Source organism: Pan paniscus, chromosome 16 (assembly GCF_029289425.2).
Source record: "Pan paniscus chromosome 16, NHGRI_mPanPan1-v2.0_pri, whole genome shotgun sequence".
NCBI lineage: Eukaryota > Metazoa > Chordata > Mammalia > Primates > Hominidae > Pan > Pan paniscus.
The window spans coordinates 78,710,637-78,723,704 of record NC_073265.2 but is presented as its reverse complement, the minus strand read 5'-3'; the positions used below and the strand labels follow the sequence as shown (position 1 = coordinate 78,723,704).

The following is a 13,068-nucleotide window of genomic DNA, read 5'->3' as shown; positions in this document are numbered from 1 at the left end:
TCTACTCAGTCGGCCACAGTGTTCCCCGGTCTTCACAGAACGGTGTGCTGTGTGTCGGGCCATCTCTATAAATAAGGGCTAACTGAAGGCCCTGATGGAAGGCGGAGATGACTCACCTCAGTGCACTGTACCCCTGGCACACGCTGACACAGCACAGGACCTTCTCTTGGTTTGCCTGAGTCTCCCCCAAGTATTTGCACACGATATTACCACCCAGGCTGAAGCCCACGACGACCAGCTGGGTCAGGGGATATGTCTTCTTGATGTAGTTCACCATGGCTCCAAATTCCCACGTGCAGCCTGTGGGCAAAAGGGTGAGATTGCTCAATCATTTCAGGTGCATCCTATCTGGAGAAAATGCAAGCTGGAATGTTACTAAATGGGTGCCAGTATACTAAAAGAGAGAGAAATATATGTGTGTATATATACGTGTGTGTGTCGGGGGATGTGTGTGGAGAGAGAGACAGACACTGCTCTTTGGCTATCCAGAGAGAAGTTCCCAGATGCCCCTTGGGATAAGAGGAAACAGGGCCTCAGCAGTGCCCAAGAGTGGAGGTACCATGTATCAAATGTACAATGCTTCTTAAAAGGTAGGTCACAAGAACCGTGTCTAGATAATCATGGATATCAAAGCAGATTTCAGGGTGTGCATGAGCACATATGCTCACACACAGACCTAAATAAAAGCTAGGCCAGCCTGGACAAAATGGTGAGACCCCATCTCTACACACTACAGGTGTGTCCCTGTAGTCCCCGCTACTTAGGAGGCTGAGGCAAGAGGATCCCTTGAGCCGGGGAGGCAGAGGCTACAGTGAGCCAAGATCGCATCACTGCACTCCAGCCTGGGTGACAGAGTGAGACCCTGTCTCAAAAAAATAAAATAAAATAAAATAAAATAAAATAAAATAAGTAAATAAATAAATAAATGCAAGAGCAAAATCCTTTGAGATTAGCTTCCTAGGCTACAAATTGGGATGCTATACCCATGTGTATGATGATTCATGGTGTTAAGTAGCAAGTGGATGTTATTTACAGAATCTTCTTGACAGAGTTGGAAAGGAGAGGAAAGATAAACTTCAGTCCAGAGGGACTGCCAGGATGCTCTGTAGGATTAGGGTAAGACATTCTTGGTGACGTAGGGACAGGGTGCCAAGGGAGGCAGGCTCATTCAAAAATACACAGATGAGACCTCTTAACAGAGAGGGTGTTTGGGCCTCATTTGCCCAGGAGAGATGATCTCAGCTGGTGTCCCCTTGGGAAGTTATTGAAGCCATGTTATGTCTCAGCAGCTTTGCTAAGAGGAGGAGGTGAATGGCCATATTACAAGTGAAGGGATTCATCACATCCTTCTAAGGCCCAACCTCAAACTCTGTAGGGAGCCAATTTAAAATCTAACATGGAAAGATAGGGATGTCGACGCGAAGCACGTACAAAATAGACTGGCATGAGAAGAGTACGGATTTACAATGGAAACGGGAGTTGTTGACTTTGGCACCAGCTCAGAGGTTTTGGCATTCTTAATAGAGTTGAACAGCTCCTTCCCTAATCATCAAGCCATGGGGGAAAGTATCTTTTGAGCCTGGGGTAAACTCTCCTTATATCTGTCTTCTTTTGTGGTAGGATGTAGCCTAAGCCAGGCCGGCACAGCCCCATGCAGTTCTTAAGCTGCAGTGTGCATAGAATCACCTGGAGAGGGTGTTAGAAATGAGCATTCCTGGGCCTCAACTCCAGAGAAGCTGATTCTGTAAGATGGGGGCCAAGCCCAGGAATCTATAGTGACTTTGTTTTTGAGTAGGTAATTCATGCCCATGGTAGAAAATTCAAATGCTGTAAAAGATGGAGGGAAAGGTAAGTTTCCTATATTCTTTTTAAAAATACCAGTGGTAACATACACATTGTTTGGTGCCTCACTTTTTCCCTTTACAGTATGTCTGGCAATATTATGCATCAATACACTTGAAACTGCCCTATTATTTTTTATTTTTAATGGGGTATAACACACATACAGGAAAATGCACAATCAATGAAGTTTTACACATTTATACCCAGGTAAGCATTGCCCAGCTGAAGACGCAGAATATTTTTGACACCCCTGGAGGCCTCCTCATGCCTCTTCCCAGACAGTATCCCCTATACTTTTGACTAATAATCATGATCTGGAAATGCTGGGGGCTTAGAAGGAGCTTAAGCAAGAGATGCCTAAAACTAAGGGAAAAACCGGGCCAAGAGCTGCTTCCTCCCAAACAGCAGGACCCAGGCACCAAGTTTTAGAAGGCAGCCCGTCTCCCTCTCCAGTGAGATAGTAGAGGATCAAGCTGCCTATTTTTCTCCCTCTTACACTCAGCAGAGGCTGGGGCAGTTTGCAGGCCTTCAATAAAGAGTTGCCGAATTGAGTGGATTCTGATGACAAGGCCTCTGAATGGGCCCTGAGGACAGGGAAGGAACAAAAACCTGGTCCAGAAGGATCCTTGAACTCTTAACTTTGGAATGTGAAATGCCAGACTGTTGTCCCCACTGAAGTCAGATTCATTCAAGTTTCTTTTTGTTTGTTTGTTTTTGAGACAGAGTCTCGCTCTGTCACCCAGGCTGGAGTGCAGTGGCACAATCTTGGCTCACTACAACCTCTGCCTCTCAGGTTCAAGCGATCCTCCTGCCTCAGCCCCCTGAGTAGCTGGGGTTACAGGCATGTGCCACCATGTCCAGCTAATTTTTGTATTTTTAGTAGAGACAGGGTTTTGTCTTGTTGGCCAGTCTGGTCTTGAACTCCTGACCTCGGGTGATCTGCCTGCCTCCGCCTCCCAAAGTGCTGGGATTACAGGCGTGAGCCACTGCCCTGGCCAAGTTTCTCTTTTTAAGAAGGTAGCAATGAAAGGAATATTATGCCTCCAGGGAATGCTGGATTTTAAAATGTAGCCGTGATGTAAAAAAGGGGATGTGCAAACAAACAGCTGAGAGCACAATGATCAATTAGCTGCATTATCAGCTTCTACACCACGCAGCAAATAAAAAATTCAGAAATCCCATAGGAGACATTTGTTCACCTCCCTTGGGCCATAACGGGCACTGAAAACCAGGCCTTAAAGGAGCAGCCTGACCTCATGGCTAAGTGAAAAGGCTCTGTGGCCAGACTGCTTGGGCCTACCACTTAGTGGCCCCAAATGTTCTCAATTTCTCTTTGATGACAAGTAACCCCCGTATACAGGGAAAATCTTCAGCTTCCAGGCTCCTTTCTGGAGGCTTAGAACCTACAGGAATAGGATGAGGCCTGGGAATGGGAACTTTCAACAAACAGCCCAGACAATTTTTGTAGTGAGGAAACTGTGCAAAATACTGTCACCTTGGGTAAGTTACCAAACTCTCCTAGGTCTGTTTCATCATCTGTAAAATGGAAGTAATAAGAGTAAAGACTTCGTAGAGTTGTTTAGAGATCTGAATAAAGTGATATACATAAACAGCTTAGATCAGGGGTCCAGAGCTTAGATCAGGGTCCAGAGCATAATAAGCATTCAATGTTAATGGCTATAACTGACTCTAATTATTTTTTCTTTTAAAAATATGTAAGTATACCCATGTTTATAGCAGCATTATTCACAATAGCCAAAAAGTGGAACCAACCCAAGTGTGCCCTGATGGATGAATGGATAAGTGCAATGTGGTACATGTGTACAATGCAATATTATTCAGCTTTAAAAGGGAAGGACATCCCGTCACATGCTACAGCATGGAAGAACCTTGAGGACATTATGCTACATGAAGTAAACCACTCACAAAAGGACAAATACTGTAGGATCCTACTTATGTGACATACCTGGACTAGTAAAATTTATAGATGGAAAATAGAATGGTGGTTGCCAGGGGCTAGGGAGAGGGGATAGGGAGTTATTGTTTAATGGACATAGTTTTAGTTTTGCAAGATGAAAAAATTCTGGAGATCGGCTGCAAAACAATCAATATACTTAACACTACTGAACTGTACACTTAAAAATGGTTACGATGAAATTTTGTTATGTACATTTTATCACAATTAAAAATACATTTAAACAAGAGTGTAGCTGATCTAAAATTTAGGGTTTTCTCTAAAGTAGTGTTCTTCAACCTGATTGCACATTAGAATCACTTGGGGATTTTTTTTTTTAAAGCAGGAAAAATATTTATTATAGGGTATTAAATGGCTTACTGAATCATTGAGAGAGTTAAAGAAATAGCCTCAAAGCCAAACACCTGGGGAGCTTCTAAAACAACCACACTAATGCCTGGGCCCTCCCCAGCTTCATTAAGTCAGAACGTCTGGGGGTGGGATCTGGCCATGGGTGTTCTTCTACAAGATCCTCAGGTGCAACCACTGTGGCTGTGGCGCACTGCTCTAAGGAACAAGGCTCTCTCCAGCTCAGACCAATGCGAGAAGGCATTTTTTTTGAAGCACTCTCTCATCTCTGGGCCACCCCTTTTCAGACTCCCTTTCCTTTCTACTTGCAGTAAACAACCTTCACAGATGGGGGCGCTGCTTAGCCTTTCGGAAGCTTAGCCTGGTAGCAGTTTTCCAAACATTTCCTCAAAGCAAGGTTTCCACAGGTAGCACATCCCCGTTCAACACAACCAGGTGCTTCCTGTAGATCCACTAATACCTAACAAAAAGAAAATTTAAATGCCTTTAAATCCATGTAATTGCTTTCTGGTAATCTTTCTTGTAAAGAGTGAATTGGAAAAGCTGCACGGAGGTTATATATTACTGCAAGAATGATGCTCTAGCTCAGTGGTTCTCAGAGTGTGGCCCCTGAGCAAGCAGCATCAGCATTGCCTGGGAACGGGTTCAAATGCACATTCTTGGACCTCACCCCAAACCCACAGAATCAGAAACTCAAGGGGGTGGTGCCTAAACAGAGGGCTTGCTAAAATGAGCTTGCAGGACCTCACCTCCAGAGATTCTGATTCCACTGGTCTGGGTGGGCTGAGAATTTGCTTTTCTAACAAGTTCTCAGGTGATGCTGACGTTGTTGGTCCAGAGACCACACTTTGAGAACCATTGTCCTAGTTGACAGAAAAGCTGGATGAAATCTTTAATTTTCTTTTTTCTTTTTTTTTTTGGAGATGGAGTTTTGCTCGTTGCCCAGGCTGGAGTGCAATGGTGCGATCTTGACTCACTGCAACCTCTGCCTCCCGGGTTCAAACGATTCTCCTGCCTCAGCCTCCTGAGTAGCTGGGATTACAGGCGCCCACCACCATGCCGGGCTAATTTTTGTATTTTTAGTAGAGACGGGGCTTCACCATGTTGGCCAGACTGGTCTTGAACTCCTGACCTCGTGATCCGCCCGCCTTGGCCTCCCAAAGTGCTGGGATTACAGGTGTGAGCCACCGCGCCCGGCCTCTTTTGTCTTTTAAAAGTGCAGCTCGAAAAGATGCTTCATGTCACTCGTTGTTAAATAGATGCAAGTTAAAATGACACTTAGAAATCATTTTCCACTGCCCATGTTAGAAAAGATGAAGTTTGCCAATACCCAGGACTGGAAGGAGTGTGGGTAACAGGCCCTCTGGTCCATCCACTGTTGAGGGAGTACTCATTGGTATAGGCCTTGGAAGGCAATGTGGTAACATCTGTTCATGTTTTTTAAAGTACAAACCTTTGGTCTAGTAATTCTGCCTTTGGGGACTTTATACTGCATATGTATGTAAACATGTACATGCAAGAATGTTCACTGCAGCATTTTGGTGTTTGTAGCAGCAAAGGTTCGGAAACAACCTAAATTTCCATCAGTAGAGGACTGGTTAAATGAAGGACTACACTGTGGTGAAAAAGGATGAATCTGGCTGGGCGCAGTGGCTCATGCTTGTAATCCCAGCACTTTGGGAGGCTGAGGCAGGTGGATCATTTGAGTTCAGGAGTTCAAGACCAGCCTGGCCAACATGGTGAAACCCTGTCTCTGCTAAAAATACAAAAATTATCCAGGCAGTGGTGACACGTGCCTGTAGTCCCAGCTACTTGAGAGGCTGAGGTGGGAGAATCGCTTGAGCCTGGGAAGGGAGGTTGCAGTGAGCCAAGATTGTGCCACTACACTCTAGTCTGAGTGACAGAGTGAGACCCCGTCTCCAAAAAAAAAAAAAAAAAAAAAAAAGAATCTGATCTGACATGGAATGGCTCTGAGCCATCTTAAGGGATAAAAACAAGGGGTGAAACAGTGGGGCTGGCACCCTCTCCCGTGTTTGCTTGGGTTTTAAGGGATTACATACACACATATCTGACTGAATATTCACTGGAAAATTGCAGCAGATATTGATTTCCTGGGGAGAAAAAACTGGGGGTCTAGGGTAGGAAAAACATCTAGTTTCACTCATTGTATGTAGCCTTTGGCACAGTTTGACTGTTTTTCTCATGTGTATTTATTTCTTTTTAAATATGAATCTAACCAGTTTTAAAATCTAGCAAAAAAATAAGGGGAAAAAAAGATGTTTACATTTCCTCAGGCCAGTTTCAACAATGCTAAAGACACCCAACATATCACTCATGCTGGAGCAATGGTTTGTGCTGGGGACATTATTTGCCTGCCTAAGAAATAGTACTGAGAAACTTATTTTAAATTGTTATTAAATATTTACTTCTCCACCGCTTCCTAAGGTTTCTGCCTAATTTTGTCATCTCTTAGCTAATTATATCTTTATGTTTTGTTCCAACATTGAATGAGACTCTATTAGATTATAAACTCCATGAAGCAAAGATATTCTTGCTCTTGTTCACCACTTTATCTGTGAGGCCAGATACTTGGTGGGCACTCAATCAGTGTTACCTAAATGAATGGATGAAACAACAGATGTACAGTGTTCAGCCTCTCTTCTAGGAACTTAAACACAGACAAGGAAGCAGATTTAAAGACATGAAATGACTTGTCCACCCTCACATAATGAGTAGGGCCATGTCTACTCATGACCGTGTCTACTCAAAGTCCAACGCTAGACTTTGGACCATGTCAACCCCAAGGCCCAAGCCCCTTGCCTTATATCACAAATCTACTTAGGTAATAGTACTCCAGAGATTTAAGCTTCAATTATTAAACATCTTACTCCCCCCAACCATTGGATTCCTTTTATTATTTTTATTCTTATTTTTTTGAGACTGTCTCGCTCTGTCTCCCTAGGCTGGAGTACAGTGGCATGATCATGGCTCACTGCAGCCTTGACCTCCCCAAGCTCAAGACGTCCTTCCACCTTAGCTTCTTGAGTAGCTGGGACTATAGGCACATGCCACCAAACCCAGCTAATTTCTGATTTTTTGTAGAGATGGGGGAACTTGCCTGGGAGGTTCCACTATGTTGCCCAGGCTGGTCTCGAACTTCTGAGCTCAAGAGATCTGCCCACCTTGGCTTCCTTTCCCAAAGTGCTGAGATTACAGGTGTGAGCCACTGCACCCAGCTTTGATTCCTTTTAGACCCATCTATCATTACTCAGGTTTGAGACTAATTATTTGAGACCTAGAGCAGATGTTCAGATGTCATTGGGACAGTTACAAAACTCAGATTTGCTACACTACTGAGGAGCAATTACAGCTAATTGTGTAGGCACTTTGGGAGCCTCAATTTAATTAAATCCAAACACATCTGATCTGGATAAAGGGCCAACCCTGCCTGATGTCAGACAGACTGCTGGATGTTCTGTGAAGAGATGCCACCTCTCCCATGCAAGGGAAGGGCAAAGACATGGTGCCCAGCTCCAGGATCAGCCTTCTGGAAGGTCCTCCTGGGACCTCCCCTGATGTCAGTTACCAAACACCTTTAGTGCCTGGGCCTCTCCCTGGCCTGTTATTACTAACAGCTACGTTAATCTGTTTTTAAATGAGGCTCTATGTATTTAATTCTTATGGGATTAGCACTAGGTAACTATATAATCTTGCTGCCGCTTTTTAAAGTAAGATGAAATCTGAAACACTAGCTGGGCCTTAGACAGATGAGTATTGCACGGCCATTTTGGAAAGGCAACTTGCTGGGAACAGGAAAGACCCCTCACCTTTTTCTCAAGCCCCTACACCTAAAGAAGGACAAGGCAAAGGCTGCCTGAATGCTATTATTTCAACAGCCACTTCCCCAAATGACACTAGCATGACTCAATAGGCTAAAATACAGGGACCTGAGACTTGGTGTTACCTTGTGGATGGAGACTCTGAGTCATCTCTGTATGTTCCATGCCAGGCCCATGCCTGGCATCTGTGGATATGCCACAAAATGTCAGGTGGATAAGAAGGAAGTTTGAATCGTCTGGAATGAAGGCACACAGTACTCGCCAGCATGAGTAAGCAGGGGACATGAAAGAGGTACTTGAATATCTTTCCCACTAAGTTTAGCCTAAGAGAAAAATACAGTTAAGCTAACATGGCTCGCTGACAGGTGGGCGGTTAGGGGCCTAGCAGCCCCTGTCACTTCCATAGTAAAAGTATGTGAGTCATTTCTTAAAGTCAAGGGGAAACTATCGTAAAGCTGAGTCATCCAGGAATACAATAGCTGTAGAAATAAAGTTAAGGCCCCTTTGTGCTATCAAATTAGTTGGCCTTGCCCTTATCTCTGAAATAAGGATTTTAAAAAATGAGTGTTTTCAGCCTTGTTTCCCCAGGTATAGGATGCCTAAAACTGCCCTCTTATGGCTAAAGGTTTAAGTATTCAGATATCATCCTGAAAGTGCAGAACTCACCACTCTTGGCCACTGTTCTGCTTTGGATATGACTCCCTGACACACTTCCTGAAGCTCCTGGCCCCTGGCTCTCAGCAGACGATCTTGCCAGGTGTTTTACTACGATGTCTGAGTTCTGCAAACTCACTACCTTCACTTTCACATTCTCTCTCTCCCTTCACCCACCTCTTCCTTCTCCCTTCCCATTGTACCCTTCTGCCATTATAAAACTCAACTGTTTAATGCAGAGGCAACACAATTCATAACTATGAATACAATTCAAAATTGAGTCTACACCAATGAAAATGGTAGATATGAGAAGCTTATCGAAACACCTATGTTTATGATCTAATAGAAGATTGTAAGATATTAAGCAGTAAAAACAAAATAGAAGTTCCTTAAAAATCACTGCCTGAAGCTCTTACAGTGAGATGTCTTGGATCATGGGTGATCTCTACGCATGCTAAAGGTAGGTAACCCTACATCCTAGTCTCTCCAAGAGGGTCCTGGAATGTATTGTTCTGATGCAGTTATTAATAAAGTTATGAATTATTATAACATTATTAATAAAGTCCCTTTTTACTCACAAAAGTGTCTCAATTGGAATGTGTAATTAGATGGAGGGAGATGGGGTCTCCCTCCTTTCTAAGACTGAAGTCCCGTCCTCTAAGCAAGACCAAGTTTTCTGACCTTACCTTAAGGTTCCAAAAGATTGTTTGTATATATGTTTGTTTGTTTTAAGAGATAGGGTCTCACTCTGTAGCTCACGCTGTGCAGTGGCATGATCACAGCTCAGTGTAGCCTTGAACTCCTGGGCACAGCTTCTAGAGTAGCCGGGACTACAGACATGAGCCACCATGCCCAGCTAATTTATTTTTATTTTTTGTAGAAATGAGGTCTCACTGTGATTAAAGGTGTGAGCCACTGTACCCAGCCCAAGAGATAATTTTTGTTTTGTTTTTGAGACAGGGTCTCACTCTGTCACCCAGGCTGGAGTGCAGTGGCATGATCACGGTTCACTGCAGCCTTAATCCAAAAGATAGTTTAAAAAACAAAAAAGTTCCTGTATTAAACCCAGTTGGACATTAAAGATTTCCTCCTCCCAGCAAGAGAATTCAATGCTGTGATTTCACGTACTTCCTCACAGCTTGATGTCTAATGCCAGAGAGTCAAGAGTTTAGAAATAAGGGAAGGGCCCACTTCTTCCCTGTTTAAACTCACAGGAAAAAGCAATTTAAATATTCGAGGCCATTTTCAATGCCAAATGCCCCAGCTTGGTGTTTTGGTGGGAGATGGGTACTAAGTTCTTAGAAGGCTCATGATCCTAAGGGACTCGTTACCTTTGGGGAGCCAGAGCCAGGTTATTTTTATTCCTTTCACTTGACATAGAAGATATTGTTTTTAATCCTATTTTTTTCTCTCTTTAAATCAAGATCAAACTAATAAGATCCTTTGTTACTTGGCTCTTGATTTTCTGGTGATAAAACTTTCAAGATATGAAGGTATGATATGGAGGCCAGAATAAGCACAAGCTGGAAAATTCTGGTTTTCAGTTTATTCTTTGGCTAGTGGATTTGATCTACCTCTTCTTTGCTCTGAACATGAATACTGGACTGTTGGGATAAGGCACTTGGCCAAAGAGAGACAGAAGAAGCAGAATGCTGCCTGAATTCACTGGGCCCCTACAGAATCACTGACAAAAACACTCACATTCCAAACATTGTTTAGTTTAGAAGGTCAATTAAGTCAATAAAGAGTAAGCCAACATGTCTACTGCTGCAGTGCCCCGATTAAAGATTAGGCTCTTTATAATAAATACACTTCAAGAAAATCTTCATGACTTCTTCATCTTCCTTTATTTCCAAGTGTTATTGACTTCACCCACATGACAGGGTTGTTTACCTGGCCTGACCCAGTAGAGTACCCTATTAGTTAAAAAAAATTTTTTTTAGAGACAAGGACTTGCTATGTTGCCCAGCTGGTCTTGAACTCCTACCCTCAAGCTATCCTCCTGCCTTAGTCTCCTGAGTAGCTGAGATTACAAGTGCATGCCACCTCGCTTGGCACAATAAGAAATTTAAGACAGTTTGGTAAACTTTACTCTTGTAGGTGTTCTTACATTTATTTTTACTCAGGTTAGCTAATGTCTTTATCAAAAGAGACATATTTAATATTTTCCAGTTTAAAGAATTTATGAACTATACAAAAGTAAGTGTGAGGAATTTAAAAAAAAACAAACATTTTTTAGAAGGTTAAAATGTAGCATGTACTACAGTAAAAACATCTTTCCAGTACTGATTTTAAGGGCTGGCTCTGAATATAGAAGCCAGTAGCTTTGAGCTGGAGGCGTGTGGCCCAAACAGATTTGGCCAGGAGGCCAATACTGAAGGTTGTCCAGCTGGAAAGCAAGCATTGCATACTGCAGAATAATCACCACGGCCGACATCCCTGTACACAGAGCTGTAACTCAGACTGAGCTCAAAGAAGGAAGAATTTTATGCTCAACACGAGCAGGTTCTTAAACTCGTCCTTGCAGAAATTCCAAAGTTCACATGAGGTCAACTGTATGAACTGGATGCAGAGGTAAGGTCATTTAACAGTTCAAGTAAATGTTTACCTTTTCTCCTCTAAGGTGGCTCACAGAAAACACAAAGTTAGAGTGAAGGGCCAATGAAGATGATAATCGTTATTGTTTACTGGTATTTGCTGGACTCTATGCCATGCACTTTTATATTATTGCCATTTTTTTTTTTTTTAAAGACAGGGTCAGTCTCTGTCGTCTAGGCTGGAGTGCAGTGGCGTGATATTGGCTCACTGCACTCCTGGGCTCAAGCGATTCTCCTGCCTTTGCCTCCCAGGTAGCTGAGATTACAGGTGTGTATCATCACACCTGGCTTTTTTTATTTTTAGTAGAGATGAGGTTTCACCATGTTCTATCAGGCTGGTCTCAAACTCCTGGGCTCAAGTGATCTGCCAGCCTGGGCATCCCAAAGTGCTGGGATTACAGGTGTGAGCCACCATGCTGGGACTTATTGCCAAATTTCTTAACAGTCTTTCTCAGCTTTCTCGACCAGGCAGTCAAACCTTCAGCTGTTGGACTCTAAAGCACAGGTTCTCTCCCGCTGCAGGCCTTTCCTGACCATCTCTCTCTAAGTGATACACTAGATGGAGGAGATTAACACACAATAATATAAAAATTAGAAATGCAGATCTGGTCCCTGTCTGTGAAAAGGTTGCTGTTGGTAAATATTCCTTTTGGACAAACCTAGCCAATAAGCTTAGACCGACTGTGACTGTGCACCCTCCTTCCCCAACTAGATGGTGAGAGTTCCTCATAGACTGGGATCTTCCTGAAGGCAGGGACTCGAATCCACACCTGTATTCCCATCACAGAGGCTGGCCCCATCATTGTCTGGAGGATGCTGGCTGAACAAAAGATCAAAGACCAAACCCACAGGTCCAATTCTGTGGCTCTGAGATGCTCTTGGATGCTCTTTTGCCTTAAATCTAACATGTATCTGACTGGGAACTATTTCCTCACTCCTTAGTCTCTTACATGGAGAGGCAATGGAGCCTGTTGTTCAGGAGCACGGATTCTAGGACTAGACTGCGAGACTGCCTGTGTTTGAAGCCTGGGCTGCCCACTCATTAACTCTGTGATTTAGAGCAAGTCAGTCATCCTTGCCGGGCCTCAGTTTCCTCACCTGTAAAAGGGGTGTGACTGATTTAATATATCCTACAAAGTATTCAGAACAGTGCCTGGCACACAGCAAATGCTATGTAAGTGACAGCTATCAGAACAGTAATGACCACTACCACCAAAGTGGGGAAAATGTCTTTTTCAATACTCAAACATCACACCTGCTCCTCTGTATTCTAATGAACAGTATCCTAAATAGGAAATGAACACTACCACAGAGGTGGTATTAAGTTAGGGTTAAGAATCACACTGATTGAAGGCTGGTTCTGCCACTCACTAGTCACATGACTCAGGGCAAGGTACTTAACCTCCCTAAGCCTGTGAAGTGGGGATACTAATTAAAACCTACCTCTGAGGCAGTAAGGATCAAGTGAAGTAACGTGAAAGCACATGCCTGGCACTCATTAGAGTGAGATAAATGGTAACTGCTGTCATGAAGAATTTTCCTTAATGAATTTATCTTTCAAAGGCAGCACGAAGGGTTCTAAGTCACAAGAATGCATAATTATCCATTTAGGAAATTCTGTGCAAGGCAGATCTGTTTTCAACAATTTCTAATCACATTAGCAAAGCTTATGTGGTTCGGAACAGAGTTGGGTTGATAAATGGGAAAAGATCCTTTATAATTTTCTTAGAGAAATCTGAGGCAGGTGCATAACAGGAAAAGAAGAATATAGAGTTTCATGTTAATGCCCTCTTTAGTTTTTCTTCTGGTCAAG

The 13,068-nt window shown here is 43.2% G+C and overlaps 1 protein-coding gene across 7 annotated transcripts in view; it reads right to left on the bottom strand.

Moving 5' to 3' along the window:
• The window catches only part of ABHD2 (abhydrolase domain containing 2, acylglycerol lipase), a 114,393-nt gene that overhangs the window by 26,387 nt on the left and 74,938 nt on the right, over nucleotides 1-13,068 (bottom strand). For all 7 annotated transcript variants that reach the window (XM_055098950.2, XM_055098948.2, XM_055098946.2 and 4 more), the window contains one exon: nucleotides 117-300. In XM_055098950.2, the coding sequence (XP_054954925.1) occupies nucleotides 117-300 (184 nt within the window). The remainder of the gene's footprint in view (nucleotides 1-116; nucleotides 301-13,068) is intronic.